Source organism: Gopherus flavomarginatus, chromosome 9 (genome assembly GCF_025201925.1).
Source record: "Gopherus flavomarginatus isolate rGopFla2 chromosome 9, rGopFla2.mat.asm, whole genome shotgun sequence".
Classification (NCBI taxonomy): Eukaryota; Metazoa; Chordata; order Testudines; family Testudinidae; genus Gopherus; species Gopherus flavomarginatus.
Window position 1 is genome coordinate 84,334,390 of NC_066625.1, and position 19,794 is coordinate 84,354,183.

General features: G+C 44.5%; 1 protein-coding gene across 1 annotated transcript in view; it reads right to left on the reverse strand.

The window, feature by feature from the left end:
- Positions 1 to 7,990: 7,990 nt before the first annotated feature.
- The window catches only part of ADAMTS17 (ADAM metallopeptidase with thrombospondin type 1 motif 17), a 278,450-nt gene continuing 266,646 nt past the window's right edge, over positions 7,991 to 19,794 (reverse strand). The window contains exons 23-24 of the mRNA XM_050967133.1: positions 16,353 to 16,530; positions 7,991 to 12,909 (exon numbers count right to left, since the gene is read on the reverse strand). Coding sequence (XP_050823090.1) covers positions 12,758 to 12,909; positions 16,353 to 16,530 — 330 coding nt within the window. The 3' untranslated portion in view covers positions 7,991 to 12,757. The remainder of the gene's footprint in view (positions 12,910 to 16,352; positions 16,531 to 19,794) is intronic.

The window sequence follows — 19,794 nt, forward strand, 5'->3', positions numbered from 1 at the left end:
GGGCGGGAAGGGATTCTAGAAAAAGGGCATTTTAAAGAGAGAGAGATTGAGGGAAGAGAGTAGATGTGTGTAGTAGATAAGAACAGGGAATTCTATGGGCTGTATTACACTGGAGGTCACAATGGTCCCTTCTGCTTTATAATGGAAGGATCTGGACCTAGAGAAGCGGAGAGTGGGAGGAGGAGTTAGGGTGACCATGTGAGAGATGTGAAATATCGGGACGTGGGGGCGGTGGGGTGTGTGTGCCGGCAGAGCACAAAAACAAACAACCCCCACACCCAAAAAAAAAGCTGGTGGTGGAGGAATAAAAAAAACAAACAAACACAAGAGCCGCCAGGGCACAGAAAAAATTGGTGGGGGCTGAGCACCCACCGGCAGCTCCGTGCCCCACCCCCCTGCACCTCCGCTCTGCCTCCTGCCCTGTCCTGCTTCTCCCCCTCCTCCTCCAGCACTTGGGTCACCATACAGCTGATGAGTGCAAGCCTGCGAGGGAGGGGGGAGGAGGAGGAATGTGGCGTGCTTGGGGAAGAGGCAGGGCCAGGGCAGAGATTTAGGGAGGGATTCAATAGGGCAGAGAGGGGGCTTGGGGCAGAGTCGAGGCAGGGTCATGCCAGAGTTGGCGTGAGGATATGAGAGCGCCCTCCGCTTGTGCGCCAGAAGGCAAAATATGGGGACAATTCGTGTCCTGACCGAACATCGGTCGGGACTTGGGACGAACAAGTAAATATCGGGACAGTCCCGATAAAATCAGGACGTCTGGTCACCCTAGGAGGATCTGAAGGGAGATTGGAAGGCTAAAGGGGCACTGAGGGGAAACAGCAATAAGATGTAGGTGGGGGTGATGTTCTGAGTGGCTTGAGAGTGAAGGCTGAGAATGTAAGTTTTGGGGAGGGAATGTCTTTTTGTTCCATGTCTGTACAACAGGCTCCTGGTCCATGACTAAGGTTTCCAGTGTTACCACAAATACTAATACTAGGGAATGAAGCTTGAATATGATGTACCTAGTGACAGGAAGCCCAGGTAAGGATTCCAGGATTGGGCTGCCATGACAAAGCGGCAGGTGAGACAGATGACTCAGGCCTTTGGGCTAGGCTGGGTGGGGGAGAGCTGATGTGGGATGGCGACAGGAAAGGCTAAATTGCAGAGATGACCAGGTTTTAGCAGTAGGGACAAAGAGGAATCTGGCACTGGTGCGAATGTTGCTGGAATACAGTGTCCAGTTCTGGTGCACACAACTCCAGAAGAGAGGGGTTAGAAAAGTGCCATGACAACGGTTGAAGGATGAGAAAACCTGCCTTATAGATATACAGGTATCACAAGGAGCTCAATCCATTTAGCTTAACAAAGAGAAGGTTAAGGGGTGATTTGCTCACAGCCTGAAAGTAGCTACATGGGGAACAAATATTTAATAATGGGCTCTTCAATCTAGCAGAGAAAGGTCTAACACAATCCAATGGCTGGAAGTCGAAGGTAGGCAAATTCAGAGTATAGGCATACATTTTTAATAGTGAGCATAATTAACCATTGGAACAACTTACCAAGGGTTGAGGTGGATTTTCCATCACTGACAAATTTTAAATCAAGTTGGGATGTTTTTCTGAAAGCTCTGCTCTAGGAATTATTTGGGGCAATTTCCTGTGTTATACAGGAAGGAGGTAAGATGATCACAATGGCCCCTTCTGGCCTTAGGATCTGTGGATCTATGAAAGGGCAGATTTGGGTGATGTGAAAGTAGTCACAGCAACAAGGGTGAGTGAGAGACCCTGGATGTGGGGAGAAGGGTCAGTGATCACACCAAACGTGTGAGCCTAGAAGTGCAATGGTGCTCTCAATAGCATTGGAGAGGGGAAGTGAAGTTACACTGGGGATGAAAGTGGCCCAAGGATTTCAGTTATGGAGTCAGTGCGAGATGGCACCAGGATATCTGAGGGGAGATGCTGAAGAGGCAGGCAGGGATGCAAAGGGAAGAGCAGGAGACTGGGGAATCATCAGCACTGAAGTCGCAGGACATTGACAGTAGAAGTTCCCACTGGCTCATCCACACTGACAGAACCAGTGGGCTGAGTCACGTCCTCACCAGTGTGCACAGGCTGAGATATCTGAAGAGGGGGCCAAATCCTTCACCATGACCCACACGAATCACGCAAGCTTTGGCCTTGCTTGGTCCCAGGAACGATACAACAATAATACATCGGGCACGAGCTGGTTACAGCCAAGCAACAGGAGTGCTCTGCGACTGCAAGTGCCCATTCTGCTAACCAGAGACTAAAGCAGACAACTACTTCAGGCCACAAGGGGTCCCACCTGGAGTCTCCACTGGAAATATGCAGGACACACATCAGATGCAGGACTCTGCTAATTGGTAAAGTCTGTTTGACTGTCTGGCCACCATTTGGCACACACAACAGCTCTAACACTACAATAAATCTAGCACAATGAGGTCTCTCTGCATTCTTTTCAGCTCTTGTAACGCAAAAGGGACATGTCCTGGAGATTAGAGCCAGACAAGTCTCTCAGAGTTTGAGGTTTGGAGGGGTTCCCCAGATACTTTTCTGGGGTTTGCAGAACTTGTGTTGGTTTGCAACCCCCTCTTACTCCCTCAGTTACATAAATCCTGGATAATGTCATTTTAAACATCACTATTATGATTATTATTCTACAGGGCATTTACTGATTCAATCACATTATTCTCCCTGCCTCTTGCTACTTCATAGTCTCTCCTGAACAGAGCATGAAGCCACCAACACTTGAGTCTGAGTCCAACTTTGATAACCAGGATGTCTGCTTAGGTTTGAAGTCAGACAAAATAAGAGCATTGGAAGAGTATTCAGCTCCTCTGCTATGGCTGGTTAGAAACATTTCTAAGGAAACAAACTTCTATAGGGAAAAAAACTTAGAAATTTGTGAGCTCTCTCTTGACAAGGTATTTTAAAATTCTAGATTTCAATTCATGAGACGTGGTAACTAAATACAATATCCCGGCTCATGTGAACCAATGGAAAAGGAACCTGACATTATGTGCAGCGATGTACAAAGATGCCGAGTGGCACCCATGTCCCTTCAGGTGACTTGTTAATTTCTGGTAAGGATTGTCTGCAGACAGGGATGGCCACAATGTGGCAACCTGGGGGCATGGGGTAGAAAAAGAGCGTTGGTGCATCTTGAAGGGTCCTCTCTTCCCCGTAAGAAGCATCCAATTAAAGAGAGACAGAAGAGTTCCAAAGTGACCACCATACAGGACAATAACAAGAATGACCAGCTGGTCCCAGTAACAGACAGAAGGATGGGAGAGGAGCCAGCAGAGTGATGAATAGGTCTGGAATCTAAATCCTGTAGATTAGCAGCTCCTACAAATCAGCCTTTTGCCAGGTGCATGTCATTTGGACAGTGAGATGGCCTACGAATGATTCCTGGCCTGACTGAAAATCGCCTGCGTTTATTAAGCCATGGTCATGGTAAGAGACTATAAGAACTGTCCTGAGTAGCAGCTGATTGAAACACACTGCTCCACCCACAGAAATGGTAGAGAAGAATATAAGAACTGCCATGCTGGATCAGACCAATGGTCCATGTAGCCCAGTATCCAGTCTCTGAGAGTGGCCTGTACCAGAGCTTCAGCCATTAATGGACTTATCCTCCATGAACTTATCCAGTTCTTTTTTGAACCTCCATTTTGATCATCACAACATCCTATGGCAATGAGTTTCACAAGTTAATTGTGTGTTGTGTGAAAAAGTAATTCCTCCTGTGTGAATTATACCTGCTGCCTACTAATTTCATTGGGTGACCCCTGGTTTTTGAATTGTGGGAAAGGGTAAATAACACCTCTATAAGCTTTTTCCAGACCATTCATGATTTTGAAGACATCTATCATATCCTCACTTAGTTGTCTTTTTTCAAAGCTGAACAGTCCTAATGTTTTTAGTCCTTCCTAGTATGGAAGCTTTTCCTTACCTTTGATTATCTTTGCTGCTCTTCTCTGAAACTTTTTCAGTTCCACTATATCCTTTTGGAGATGGGTCAACCAGAACTGGACATAGTATTTAAGGGGTGGGTGCAATGTGGATTGATATAGTGACATTATGATATTTTCTGTCTTATTTTCTATGCCTTTCCTAATAGGTCCTAACATTCTGACGGTCTTTTTGACCACTTCTGTGCATTGAGTTGAAGTTTTCAGAGAACTATTCACAGTGACTATAAGATATCTTTCTTTTCCATTTTAAAGCCCATCATTATATATGTGTAGTTGGGATTATTTTTTCCAATGTGTATTTCTTTGCAATTGTCAAGTTTCATCTGCTATTCTGTTTCGTGAGATCCCCCTGTAATACTTCAGGGTCATCTTTGGACTTAACTATCTTGAATAATTTTGTGTCATCTGCAAACTTTGGAAGATCATTGAAAAACAAGGTCCCAGTTCCATGCAACACATATTAAGGTACATAAGATAACGGTTCAAGTGATCCAAAAATCCTGTCTCAGCCTTAAAATTTCATCTCACCTTTGGATTTTGTGCCCTGCAGGGTGATTGCAGCCAAATACTACTGGTCTTTTGTTAAAAATAACCCCTCGCACACCAGAGGACAAGGAAATAGTAGGGCTCCAGAACTGAACTCTAAATCGTCAGATAGTCTTGTCAAGTGTTACAAAGATGTGGCAGAAGCTTGAAGCCAAGGAATGCAGAAATGGGACAATGACTCCTTTTGGCCATAGAGACTTGTTGAACTGCAGTCGGCTGCACAACAGCACTGTGCTGATTTAGCTACCATGGATTGTATACAGCGTTGGTTTCTGTATCGGTGTCCACAGATTCTTACTAGAACCACGGGGAAAAAAGCTATCCCCAAAGGGCTACATTGTGTTCTTGGGATATATGAAGGAAAAAGTGATTCTTACTCCACCAGAGAAGAGAGGACCCCAGCCAGTAACATTCTTGGTAGCATCTGGGGTTGAAGCGAGGAGGTGTTCCATATATCTAACTTATTGGAAAGGAATTCCCTTCCAGAGAAATCACTTAGTAAATAGGGTCAAGCTAGTTTGCTGTCAGGACTTAAGAGTAAGCGGAGGAAGCAGGTGGAATCTGAAGAGGGAGAGCCGAGTTCCAAACAGCTGAGCAGACATTGTGCTTTACTCTTGGTACTGTCACATCAGAGCATATGAGCAGTTTGGCTCCACCTGCCCTGATGAACTTGACTAAGGACTCTTAAAAGGGAAAGCTGAGACAACAATGAAATAGCAAAGGATAGTTTCTAAATAACCCAGTCTTTTGTTTGGATGATCAGGGATACAAGTAGAGAAAAACAGCAAATTGTTATATGCAAAAAATGCATGTCTACTGGATTTATAGAAGAGATATTGGCAAATACCGTGAACATTTGAAGCCAAAGCTATTACAGCATTCACTACACCCTCCCGCCCTTTACCATATCCCAACTTCGTATAATGGCTTTTGGCTTAGTAGGGTTTCAGCAACATTTAAATAGGTCAACAATTACAATCACATGTCGACTGTACAATACACTAACCTGATGAAGTGTTAATATATAGAAACCACTGAACAGAGTCTGTAGAATTTTGCTGCTGTTTTATAGCTATCACAGAACGTGGTCTTAACTGGAACCTCCTAAGCCACTTTAGAATAGGTAGCTTGGTATAGGGGACACAGCATTAATGAAAGAAGTGTTAGGTGTGAGATTAGCAAATGGAGAAGACAACCAGGATGCTAAGTCTAGCACTGTCTAGAACAGGGGTCGGCAACCTTCGGCACGTGGCTTGCCAGGGTAAGCATGCTGGCGGGCCAGCCTGGTTTGTTTACCTGTTGTGTCTGCAGGTTCAGCTGATCGCGGCTCCCACTAGCAGCAGTTCGCCGCTCCAGGCCAATGGGAGCTGCAGGAAGCGGCACGGGCCGAGGGATGTAAACAAACATTGCGGCAGGTAAACAAACTGGCCTGGCCCACCAGGGTGCTTACCCTGGTGAGCCGCATGCCAAAGGTTGCCAACCCCTGGTCTACAACGTTATACATGCTGAATTACTGGAAAAAGTCTTGGGAGAAGTATTGTCAGAATTTTAGAATTCTAGCACTGCACTACTCCCAGTAACTTTGCCCTTGCTAAGGGACACTTGGAAGAATCAAGCTTGAATATGAAAAGAGGCTATTGTCTTTCTAGTGATGACCAGCCAAAAAATGATCATGCATGTCGGAGAGTGACTCTGCGTTTGCGCTAGGGTACCTATACATTTCAAAGGAAAATGTCACCAGATCTGCAACATACTGATCTTGACGGTAAACAGTAGGAGCTAACCTGCGAAAGAAAACACTCCAACTGCCAGCCTGAACAATGAGGTCCTTTTTGATTTCCATATTCCAGGACAGTAAAGGGGACGCTTCACTCCTCTGGCAACTTATTTCCTTCTCTCTGTAAAACAACTGCTATTGAAACAACTAGCCTCCAGCTGGTGGGTTAAGTGGGAGAAAGCTCTCCCCTGAGGGCAAAACCAGAGCTGCCTGAGCGAATCACCTATGAGCTGTTTGTCCCCCACCAGCCCTCTTAAATGCTGTCTCTGTGCCATGGCTGAGTTCCAGCGGACAAGGGCGTGACCAGTCAGGAGATGGCTTCTTACATGAGTGTTGCTGCCAAGTCCCCTAAGCCAGCTGTGCTGTGGAATGAGCGCTCTGTGCTGATGGCAGTCTTTCAGGTCCTGTTATGTCTGAAGATATCCACATTTCCCCTTGGATAGTTTGGAATTGTCTCTTGCGAAGAAAATTCTCATTTTAACTGCTCTTCATCTCCATGAGTGGCTGTTTTAATGGGTCTCCCACCAAACTACCATTCTGAGGGTATGAATCATAATAGCAATCTTTGTATCTTTTAAACACTCACGAATTACTCCTCACAATACCCCTAGGAACCTGCTAAATATTATAAATCCATTTGACTAGAAAACTGAGATACATACAGATGAAGTGACTTGCCTCAGGCTACACAGCGAGCAAGTGGCAGAGCTCTAAATGGAATTCAGGAGTCCTGACCTGCAAGTCTGGTGTCAGTCCGTTTCCCAATGACCACATTTCCAAGGGCAACCATGACAAGAATGGCAAAGCTGGGGGCAAAGCCATAATGTCATGCAGATAAATGTCTGAACCTCCAAATATATATGAATGTAAAACATTGTTTCTAACACTGCATCTAAATAACCAGCTAAAATTAAAAGCTCTTTTTAGCAGAATTTGAACTCTGGAAGGTGTATTTAATGGATGCCATGGTCAAGGTCGTTAGGAGGAATATAGTTGTTACTCAATCTGCTCAGTTTATCAAAACGAAGATTGAGAAGTGATTGATTATGGTGTGTAAGTACCTTCACAGGGAGATTACATCAGATACTTATGGACTCTCTAGTCTAGAGGAGAAAGGCATAACAGGAACCAAGATTAGAAGTTACAGTTTGACAAATTCTAATTAGAAATAAGGCATAAATTATTTACCAGTGAGGGTGATTAACCATTGGAACAGACTACCAAGGGAGCTGGTGGATTCTCCATCTTTTGTCTTCAGATCTAGACTGGATGTCTTTCCGGAATATGCTCTAGCCGAACACAAGTTATTGGGCTCAACACAAGGATAACAGAGTGAAATTCTGCATTATACAGGATGTCAGACAAGAAGATCTAATGGTCTCTTCTGGCCTTACACAATCTACGAATATGGAAGAGGCTCTGGCAGGTTTAAAAAATGTAAAGAAAGAAGTTTAAATAGCCGGGGGACAGAGAACGGCTGTACATTGCCCAAGAGCAGCAGGGGGAGGGGAGGTGAGCACAAATGAAAATGAGAAGACAGTTTGGCCTGAGGAGTTTTGCTTGGGATAGTTTATTTTGAGTGGTTTTCACTTCCTTTCATAAATATTTGCAACATCTTTTATTGTGCCCAGTTTGTGGGGTGGGGCATTCTTCCGTCCAATTAAAAAGCACATGGGTTATTGCTTGTGCCTACAACAAACACACCCAAAACCACTCAGCTTTGAATACTTCTGTTTATTCACACCAAGGAAGTGTGCAACTAAATTATGTAGACACCTTTCAAATGGATGGGATAATTTTTACTCCAATATAATTTCCACATGCTCAGCAACCTTCTGCATAAGGCTGCGTCTGTGCAGCAGCTACCATTAAACATACAGTATGGCTGCCACTTGACCTTGATTCTAACATACATTGAAAGAAAACTCTCTGAAATGCGCTTATAAAACCCCCGCCCCCCATGCAAAAGCTTTATCCTCCCAACAGACTCCAAAGACCTATGCAGCTTACCCCAAATGGAGCCTAGATCAGTTTTTCCAGCCAGGCATTTTCTGCTGTTGTGTGTCACCAACCAAAGAACTCACTTGGCATTAGCTACATATTAACATTCCCTGTATGTTATTTTGCAACCACATTGAGACGAGACCCATCAGTTCATGATTTGTTAGCACCCTGGGAACCCCAAGCTGCCAGTATTTCACTGACAAATGACCTTTTACACCTACCACAGATGTCAATGGTGGGTCCTGGACTCATCTGAATCCAAGTCTCAGTCAAGTATTAGACAGATGCACCATGTGTTACTTACAGACTTACTATTTCTTTATTTTCACAGTTAGCTGTTTGGTTTTGCTTTGCATTTTTTCAAGTTCATAAATCTTATAAGATTGTTATGGAAAAAATTAATTTACTATTAAACCTATTCAATCTGTTTCAGAATGGAACAATCCTCGCTTTTTGATTTTCATTTACAACTAGTTCCATTCTGCTTGACTTTTTTTTTCTATTTATAGCCAGCACATTTTTTTTTAAACCATGGATACAGTACATATGTAAATTAACTAATGGAAAAATATATACATTTCACTCTGTAATGAGAACCTTAAATGCTATTATTGCCATGGAGAATATATCCCTGTATTATAATAAAATATCAAGCAACAATCAACTGCTAAGATTTCTTTTCCACCAACAACACAGAAATAGCACCATACATAAGATAGTGAGAATCTACACTCCGTAACACAACTGTGCAACTAGAAATGTACAGTACTTTAGTAACGGTACAGAGAGTATTGTTTGCAATATGGAAATACCACCACTGTAATCAAAGAGCGTCAATCTCTTATGAACAACAACAAAAAATATCGTCATGGCTACACTGAAATAAACTTTCTTTTCACTGGTATGTAGTAACTGAGGACAGAACGTAGCTGTAAATTCATAGTAAAAGCGTCTATAAAATGATACAAAGCAAAAGTGCAGAATTAAACATTTTTGTTGATATTTTTGGCCATTACAAAATGGGACGGGATTTAGGGTCATCAGGAGATCAAGTAATACAAATGGGGCTCTGTTTTTAACATAGGAGGATTTCTGCTCAGAAATAAATGACATTTTTGCTCAGTCAAAAGAAATCCATCCATTAAACCAGAAGATTCATGTCCCATTATATGGATGCAAACTTGGGGCCTGACCCAAAACCCCACTGACGTCAATGGGAGTATTTTTATTGACTGAAGACGGGGCTGGATCAGGGCCTTGAGGAGGCGAAAAAACTCCCACTACTCAAGAAATCCATTTCTTATCACTCTGAACAGAATGAAAGGGTCTTGGGGTAAATCACATGACAGCATAAAACAACACAAGTAACATATTGTCATAAACGACATGCGAGGATGTGGCATTGCACAGAGTCAAGCCACGCTGTGAGCTGAAATCTTACCCTTTAAGAAAATCCCAAACCCTAACAGGGATACAAATCACTTTACAATGAGGGCTGTGAATGGCCGTGAATGGCAGAGTGAGGGGCACGTCAGTAGGCTGGGGTAAAGGGGTGTAACTTACATGTCAAGGGACTGAATGGGGACAGTATAGCAGGAAAAACTAACAGGCATTCTTAAGGTAAAGTAGGCGCCCTCTGCTTGATCTCATACCTTCTTGCGCTTTCTCATTACCTGTTTATCTGCCTAGGCTGTCAATTTTGTTTTTTATACCGTGACCATCAATCAGCTATATTCCCCCCACCTCTCTATCTGCATTAACTACACCATTTTATACTGACTTATGCTATGTGGTAACTTACACAACCAACTACGTCACCTCTGAATTTGGACCCAAGGTTAGAAGTAGGAGGAAAAGGTTTAATTCTGATTTTAAAAGGAACTTACCCAAAGGGCCACCGGTATAACCACTACCAAATTAGAATCATTTCCGTCACATACAAAAACTATCTAGTATGCAGAACAGAGATCTGTTAGGGCCAAGCACTTACAGAGAGGTAATTGTGTACACAAATGTGCCTTTGTGCGTGCAGATTAGCACTTGGGTGCACAAGCCCAGTTGCATAAGCAAGGACACATTTTGCCCATGCAAATGTGGATGCATATGCAGTTACCAGTCTGCAGATGGAACTTAGGTTCCTATGTTTGAAAGCTCAGCCCTTAATAAAGCCATAACAAATTATTTCACTGAGCTCCTGGATACCGGAACAGTCTTAATAAGGGAGAAAATGTTGTTTAAAAATGGTAAGTACTAAATGCCTTTATCCCTCGGTACATTAAAGGAAGGCAATAGTAGCAATAACACGAGAGAGAGGCATGAGCCACAATGCCCACATTCGGAGCCAGACTTTCCCAATGTTTAGTGCTGGGGACTGGGTTTTGTTCTGTGCCCATCTCCAAAATCATAAATATTAACATATGTCTCTAAAGCGAGTATAAACCTATAATTCACCCATAAGGCTCAGCTGATTTCACAGAGCGTGAGTGTAACCTACCCACGGCATGCATGGCAGCAAAGCTTGGCAAGGCGAAGGATACATGTCTGAGGCTATGTCTACACTAAGCTGACCTATGCTATGCAACTCCAGCTGTGTTATTCACGTAGCTGGAGTCGACATACCTTAATTCGAGTTACTGTACGGTCTACACCGTGGGGCGTTGACGGCAGAAACTCTCCTGTCGACTTATCTAACTCTTCCTCTTGGGGGTACAGTAGAGTGATCTACTGTCCATTTGGTGGGTCTTCACTAGACCTGCTAAATCGACCACCAGTGGATCGATCTCAGAGCATGGATTCTGGCTGTAGCATACACATAGCCTGAGTTAGATATGGCAGACAGACACTTATCGACTGTAACGCTCACTAAACCAAATTCCACTCTGTGTGGAGCTCCCCTTTAAATCTCAGGGAAGAATTTGGTCTGAAGTTTAGACATGTGTAAGACACTATCATTTACACAGCACTCTCCAACTGTTCTGATTAAAGGAACACAAGGTAACAAAGCAAACAGAAACAAGACTGATGCTACGGTTATACAACACAGCTTTTAGCGACATGGCTGTCTCGCTACAGCTGTGCTGCTAAAAGTCGCACCGTGTAGCTGCTGTTTCTTGGCTCTCCTGCCGACAAAACACTTCCACCCCCAACAAGAGGCGTTTGCGTTGTTGGCAGGAGAGTCTGGCACACTGTTCACAATGGCACTAGTTGCTGGCAAAACTTTTGTCTTTTGGTTGTTTTTTTCTGAAAGACAAAAGTTTTGTCATTCAATTGCCAGTGTAGGCATAGCCTGAGTGTGAAACCCTGGCCCTACTGAAGGCAATAGGAGTTTTGCCATTATGGCTTCAATTAGCCCAGAATTTCACCCTGAAAGTCTACTAACTGCTTTCTTTCTGTCTCAAAAGGATTTATGATGTATACATCCTAGAGAGGGGAAAGATGTGCTTGGTCTCTAAGGTACCCTTCCTGCAAATGCTGTTCTGATCTCTGTTTCAGGTATGTGCCAACCCTAGTTGGTTTCACAATACCCTTAAGAAATAGCATTCTGTCTCATTATCAGATTGAATTCCAAAAATTGGAAAGAGGACGTTAAATAACCCCTCCCCAACAAACCGTATATGTTTAAATGATTTCCAGCTACTTCCATCTCATGCAAGTGGTTCTAGCTTAAAATTAACTGTCTGCTCCTGGGTTAATTAGCTTCCATTTCTTTAAACTCAATGAGAAGAGTAAGGCATCATAAAAGAAAACACATTTTTTTTTAAATAAAGAGAGGGGGATATGTTTTCAGAACCAGACAGGAGAAGAAATTCCCAATTAGTTTTTTTTTAATTACATTAAATGGAATGTTGGATAAAACTGTGCTGAGCTTTCTGCAGAAATTTCACAGACATCCATCCTCTGCTATAGGTTTTCACAAGCTTTTATAGCAAATCCCCCTTTTAAATTAAGCATTTCATTTGTATGTGTCCCTCCAAGCCCACCCCACAGCATGCTAACTGTTGGGAATTAAGAGCGTCAGATGGAAGCCAAGGTTGAAGCATTAAGTAATGTCTGCACGTTTGCTGAGTTATTTGCCAGAGGCTTTCTCCCACTGAGGTACACATGACTTTAGTCAATTTAATCATGTTGCAACTCTTGTCTTTTTTTTTTTTAAATGGTAGCAAGCCATCCAGTGGCTGGTAATAACATATTAAAGTAAAAAGCATTAATGAAAAATATAATGATGTCAAAACGCAATAAAATTCTACGTGATTGGCTCCTTGAGATGACTCTTTTTAAGGTGGATGAGTGGATTACTTTGGTATATCCAGTCTGCAGAATTAGTTTCAAGTCTTATTAGGTATGCTTTGGAATCCACCACATTGTAGCAACTCATTAAGTTCCAGTACTCAGAGCTACTAGTTCGTGATTTACATAGAAACAGCTGTAATACCCTAAGCAGCAGCACCAATTCATTAACTCTTCTGCTGCATCTTGTTTGCGTAAAAGTCTCTGCATGTCTGGCAGCAGCGTTGATACCATCTCATGTCCTGGCACAGGTTCTTCTCACGGATCACCCTGCAGTACACTGTCCACTGGTCTCCTGTACACTTATATGTGAGAGCAGCTTCGGACAGAAATAGAAAAAAGAAGCCAGCATGTTAGAGGAGAGCATTCCATGTGTGACCAAAATAACCCGAGCGCCAGATGAGAGGAGAGATGGTTAATCTTAGTCAATACTGGGATTTGGGAGGCATACTCTATACTCTAAGGAGGGTTGCTGCTGAAAAGATCAGATCGGTAGTGACTTGTCTGACAAATGCAATGGAAAGAGCTATCATGGAGAAGACTGCTGCAAGGCTGGGCAAGCAATAGCTGGAATTCTCACACTGGATCAGATCATCTGTTAGTGTCCTATTTCTGGCCCTGATTCAACAAAGTGCACACAGCACATGCTTAACTTTAAGCAGGTGAGTAGTCCCTGGGATGTCAATGGGGCTACACACATGTGTAAAGTGAGGTATGTGCTCAGCGCTTTGCCGAATGGGGCCCTTTTGACAGTGCCCAGTACTATATACTGCAGCAAAAGGGGACAGAAACCCTGTAACAGAAAAACCATGAAGCAGCCTGCCCAGCGTGGTTAGCACAGCCTGGGCAGAGGGGGGAAAGACCAATCCAAAAATCATTGTGTTACAAGCCAGATTCATAGAAAGTGAAAAATGGGACACGGGAGTCACTCGCGGTCATGACCCGCAATTACAGCCGAGGGTGGGGGTGGGGTGCAGCCTCCCTTTTTAGGATAAATGTTGCAATACTCTACAGTCATGGAGTAATATTTTCAAAAGTGCCCAAGGCCCAGATCCTTAAAGGTACCGAGGCCCCTAATTTCCACTGACGTCAGTGGGAGTTTGGTACCTAAATACCATTGAAGAGTTGGATTTAAATGGTTTGCGAGGTTTCAAACGTGGCATAGACACTTAGGAGCTGTAATCTCATTAAAAAGCAATGGGGCTTAGGCTCCTGAATGCCTGAGTCACTTTTGGAAATGAGACTCAAGTTCCTAAGTCACTTAGGGTCTGTCTACACGGCAATTAAACACCCTCAGCTGACATGGGCCAGCCAGGGGTGTTTAATTGGCACGAGGCTCGGGCTACCAAGCTGTTTAACTGTGATGTAGACGTTCGGACTCGGGCTGAAGCCCAGGCTTTGGTCCCCGTGAGTGGGGAGGGTCCGAGAGCCCAGGCTCCTGCCCAAGCGTGAAAGCCTATATCGCAATTAAACAGCCCCACCAGCCCAAGCCCCACGAGCCTGAGTCCGCTGGCATGGGCCAGCTGCAGGTGTTTAACTGCAGTGTAGACACACCTGTAGGCACTTCTGAAAATGTTACTCATGGTCAAAACCACTACAGCCTAAAGCAGTGACAGGGCAGCATTTTATAATTATCATTATTTATTATTTGTATTACTGTAGCTCCTAGGAGTCTCAGTCCTGGACCAGGACCCCACTGTGCTAGGTGCTGTACAAACCAAAAACAAAAAGACAGCCCTTGCCCCAAGGTGCTTACAATGTAATTCTGGATGGTTTCTGTAGAGTACTGGAGTATTTTTCTGTACGATTCTTATTAATGAGGCTTATATTGTGGAAAACAGAAGCATCTGTTTAAAGATAACCAAATGAAAACTTGTTTATCCAGAAGAAGAGCAAAACACTCAATGCTGATAACTGGTATATATTTTTGTTGATATCAAGTATCGCTGTTGCTGGCACCGATGATTCCTCCTAGGCAGGTTTAGAAACATAAGCATCCCTAATTACTTACAGATCACTTGCAGGGACTTAAACTCACCACTCTACTAAACAGTTTTGTGCTAAAATGTGAATTAGAATAGATTTCTCATCTGGTCGGTGGGTCAAAGACTTATTCTTCAAATGAAAACCTTCCCCCACCCCATGATATACTGTACATGCTAACATTTCTGGGAAATATTCTCATATGTTTTTTATGATTTTAAACAAAAGGATTTAGAAGCATTTTGAAGCTCTTCAGCTGGACCAGTGACACTCTCAGTTATACAGTTGTCACTTAGAAGAAAATTTAGCCCATCGTCTTTTAAAGAGCTGTTATTGAAAGTAGTATGGATTTTCAGAGAAACAAATTCCAGCTCAGAAGCCTCATGTCTAGTCTTAAATGTGGTTCTACTTGAAAAAGTGACTTTGTAAAAATGGCTCCCTTCCTATTCATCAGATCTGCCTACCGTGTGTATATGCAGAGTCCGATCTATTGTCTTTGGGGCCAAAAATAAACAGGACTGCTTCTTACAGCTGTGTGTGTGTGAGCTGGAGTCCATTCTGGTACCATAAACAGGATTGTTTCAATTCTAGCCAGTTACACCGGAGGAAAAGGGAGTGCACTGAGGGCATAAATGAAAGGCAACGGTGTTGCACAAGTGTAGTTTATGGCCTAATGTGGCCTGGTGACGTTTTTCACTAGTGATATGTGAGAAGGAAAAAAAAAACCCAGCTCAGCTGTCAGACCCCAGGTTGAACTTGTGGGGCTTGAGTTAAGAGTTAGCATTTTTACATCGAGTTAGCATTTTTAGTTGTAAGCTTAGCACATTTGACACAGAAAATAACAGAGACAAAATAGCCATGGGACCCCATGATGCAGTATTTACAGAGTCACTTCTGAGTAGAACCACTCTTTAAATGCTGAGTTATGGGATCTCGGCAAATAGACAATTTATCACAGCAGCCTCAGCGCTGCAGGGCAAATAGGAGAGTAGATAATTAAGGGGGTAGGAGAAAGAAAATTAAATTGGAGACTCCTTCCTCCCTGCCCAGAAATCAGTGATTTCAGCAGGTCGCATTCTTAAGTCAGCAACTAATCTGGGGAAGGTCCATCTTCCCACAAAAAAGAACCACCTTTCCAAAAAGCTACAACCCTGGAAAATTCTCCCTGCCAAGGTCAAATACTTTTTTTTTGGACAGGCGAATAAAATATTATTGTATTCATCATCACTTACAGTGAAAGGCAGGTGAGAAGATTTTGTGCTTGGGCTGGATACATTTGCCAGGCTTTTCCATTTCAATTCATTTCCCCAATCTTATTAACCAAGCAAAATGCAACCCAAATCACTAACATTCTCTGCTTATTCCATTTACCCATCATGTGACAAGGTGTTTGAAGCTTCGAATGACGACTGAGTGCAGGTGAATGCCCTCACCCAAAACTCCCAACCTCCTTCTCTCTGACCCGCAGATATGCCTGCCTGCTCCAACTGGTCACTCAGGGAACACGGCTTGAGAGTTCTGGCTTGGTGGAGGTCTCAGGCAGAGTGGATCTATGAAGAATAAAGCATCTCTCTACTCTGGAACATTAATTACCCAGAGATTCTGAGGGTCTCCATGCTTCTGTCTTTGATGAGCCATCTGGAACCTCGTTTCTGTAACATTCAGCACAAAGACTGTTTCCCCCAGATACCTGGGCAGGATATATGCTCTGGCGTTTGATGGCTTCAGGATGATTATTTAACCTCCCCAAGAATTGTAGCTCTGCATCCACCCACTCACCAAGTCTGGGCGAGGTAATTGTGTTGACATTTATCTTCTCATTGCAGACCTCTTGGTGACACTGCCTGTAGGCTGCTGGCTTGGATAGGACAGGGCACTCGTTGCCATGGCGGCCGGTGACTTTGTGCATACACTGCACCACACGTGACTGGAGGCCCTTCCCGCAGGTTGAGGAGCACTGGAGAAGAGAGGGACACCTTAGTGCAGTGGTTCTCAACCTATTTACCATTGTGGGCTGCATATGCAGCTGTGTATGTGTTGTGTTGGCCACATCCACACAATATAGATACTACCTGTAGGGCCCTGAGGATGTCACATGGGCTGCTGCGGTGTGTGGATTAGGCTGCAGGTTGAGAACCACTGCCTTAGTGAGTCACAGGCCAGCCCCTGTGGCTTCGAAAGACACACCGACCACAAAATCAGGGACTGGAGCAAAGGGCACAGTGAACTCCCAGCAAAATTCTGCATGAGAGACTCAACAACCACCAATGTAATGTCTTTCAGCTAGCATATTTGCCCCTGCTGAGTCTCCAGGCTGGATCATACCCACTAGACCTGTGTGCAGAGAAAAGCATCTGGCTATGTGGTAAAATGGAAGGCCACTGCCTTTGTGGCACCCTTCCTCCTCCCCCCACTTCCTCCTTGTGTCTCTCTGAGTCCATCTACAAAGTCCATGGAGCAGGCCTCCCATCCTGAGTCAACAGACTTGGGGTAGTAGCACTTGGTGCTCTAAAATAACTGTGTGAACAGTGCTTTGAAGTTGCAGCTCAGGCTCTGAAGCCTGGCTAGGATGGTGGGCTTCAGTGCCTGAGCTTCCAGCCTGAGCTACAACTCCAAAGTGCTGTCCCACGCGGCTATGTGTAGAGTGCTACAGCAAGCATCACCCCCCTGAGTCCGTTGAGCCGGGCTGGGAGGCTCACGTTGGTAGGCCATGTAGACGTACCTTCTGAGGCTGTGCAGACGTACCTTCTGAGGGTACGCGTGCCCTGCAGCAGGTGGTGAGCCTCCCAGCCTGAGCAGATTGGCTTGCAGTAGCTTGCTAAAAACAGCAGTGTGGATGTTGCGGCTCTGGTTAGCCACCTGAGCTCAGACCCAGGGGCTCGGGTGAGAATGAGAGACCGAGCTGGCATCTGAGCCGCAATGTCTGCACTGTTATTTCTACTGCACTACCTCAAGTGGAGACAGCATGAGTCTGTCTATCCGGGAGGGGAGGCTTGCCCCTAACTGTAGTGTAGACGTAGCCTAACCCTTTGGAATCTGGGCGAAAGGGCAGGCGTGGAGGGGCAGAAAGGGGACGTAGTTCTCCCTAACAGCCACTCAAGGGCATAAATGGAAAACGTATATTGCCCGAGGCCGCATTAGCTTCTCCACTGCATGGAATCCCACTTCACTTTCCATGAGGCATCCCAAGAGACCCAGTGGCTCCAATGGAACCCCACTGGCTGAGTTCCTAAGGGTGACCTTTCCACAACACTGACAGTCTAGCAAAGTTCCTGCACAGGAGATCTTGCTCTCGCAAGTGGTATGGCAGTATAAAACAAGACAGGCGGGCAACTCAAGTACTCAAAGGTCTATCCCTTTCCTCCCACATACGAGACTACAGGGGAAACAGAGAAGGTGGAATTTCAATATACAGGAGGAAACATCAGGTATCCAAGTATTCAGCCTCCTTTATTCCTGCATGTCCCTCTGGCTCTCGCCTGCCTTCCAGGGGGCAATTGGAAATTGCTCTCCATTAGCTTGGCTTTTATTTGCCAGGAGGCCAGATCCATTTATGCGCTTTCTTTGTTGTCATACAATTGGATTCCCCCCCTTTCCTCCTGCCCCACGCTCATGATTCACGATGTCCTATTTGCAAGCTGCTCAACTTTAAAAAAGTGAACACGGCAGCAGAGTGCAGTGCCTCAGCTGGAGTTAATAAAAGAACCTTGTATTGAAAATAAAGAAACAATGGGTTGCAAGACTATGGCAGGGTGCCTACGTCTGCTAGTGCCACACATAAACAAAAAGGAGGAGGGATGCATCCAAGATGATGTTGGGCTGATATGGCAAAGAGTGTATTGATTCCTCTCTGGCTTTCCTGAGCACTGTTGGGGTAGCGTAGCTATCCCTGGCCAAGCACTGCCAGTCTCAGGGTGATGATCTTTACTGATTAAACCTAACATTTAAGGAGAGCAAAAGGATACACTTCAGCTAGGATGAAGATGGATAGATAGAGAGACTGGCTGGCAGATAAGATGGAAGTACCATCAAACACCAAACTATTGCTTCAAGCCACAACCTAGAATAGGGGCAGTGCTGTGGTCATTGGCCAGTGGGAGCTTCTGAAGGCATCGTGCATGATACCCTATTGCTGTGGGAGCATAGCACTGCTACACCTTTGAAAGGGTACACTACTGGTTCCCCAGCTCTTCTGCCTGCTGCAGAAGAGCAGAGCTGAGCCACAGGCTTCTTGCCCTCCCTGTGTTGCTAGAAACCTCAGGTGCTTCTGCTCAGAGAATACACAGCGAAAAGAGCGTGGCTTGGTCCTCGCATAGGAGTGCGAAGCGGTTTTTGAGGGAAGGCTCCTTGCACTCTTTCCCTTCCTTGCTGACCAATGAAGGGCTAGATGCCACCTGGCTTCAAATTATTAAAACCATGGAAAATAGGGATGGTGAAACAGTTCTTCTGAATTGCTCTGCACTCAGATATCACAGTGATGTAGTCCTTATCTTTACTTCCAGGAAAGAGTAGGTCTGGGGTAGGTCTTTCCCCAGCACCCTCTGTGGTGAAGGCTACAAAGCACCATTTAGAGTCGTAGCAATGTCCTTATATTCTTTAATTGCTCCCTTTGGTGGCCCAGCGGAAGCACTGCTTCTGATAGAGGTTTCCTGCTTCTGATATAATCACAGATTTCCTAGTTACTGGATTTTACGCTGTTAGTTATATTTGCTCTTCAAATTCCATATTAGCCTTCTCACTTCCTCCTAAAGTACTGCCTGCCATATTTCACACTCCTATTTACTGACTTCACTAGGGCTGGATTTTCTGAAGGATTCTCTGTTTGGCTTGAATAACCTCTTGGCCTTTACTATTTAGTCCCATTGGTTTACTCCTTGCCTTCCTGATCCCTTTGCGTTCTGAGGAATGCATGTGTTCTGAGGCTCTGTTACTGCTTCCTGAAAGTAGCATCCATGCCACACGTAAGGGGTTTTAAACAGATAGATAAAGACAGATGGATGGGGAGTACAAGGAAACAGTGAGACAAATATAATATGGCCACTATTTCTTGATGGCTCTACCAGTTACTTTTTGTACCATCTCCTGCATGTTACTTAGCCTAAGTAAAGAAGAGCCCCTCCCCGCCTTGGGGGCTCTACAGCTGGTTGTTTCAAGAAGGAACCATTTAAGGTGTCTGACTGTGGCCCACTGTAACATTTGACCAGTTTATATGCAGGGAGCT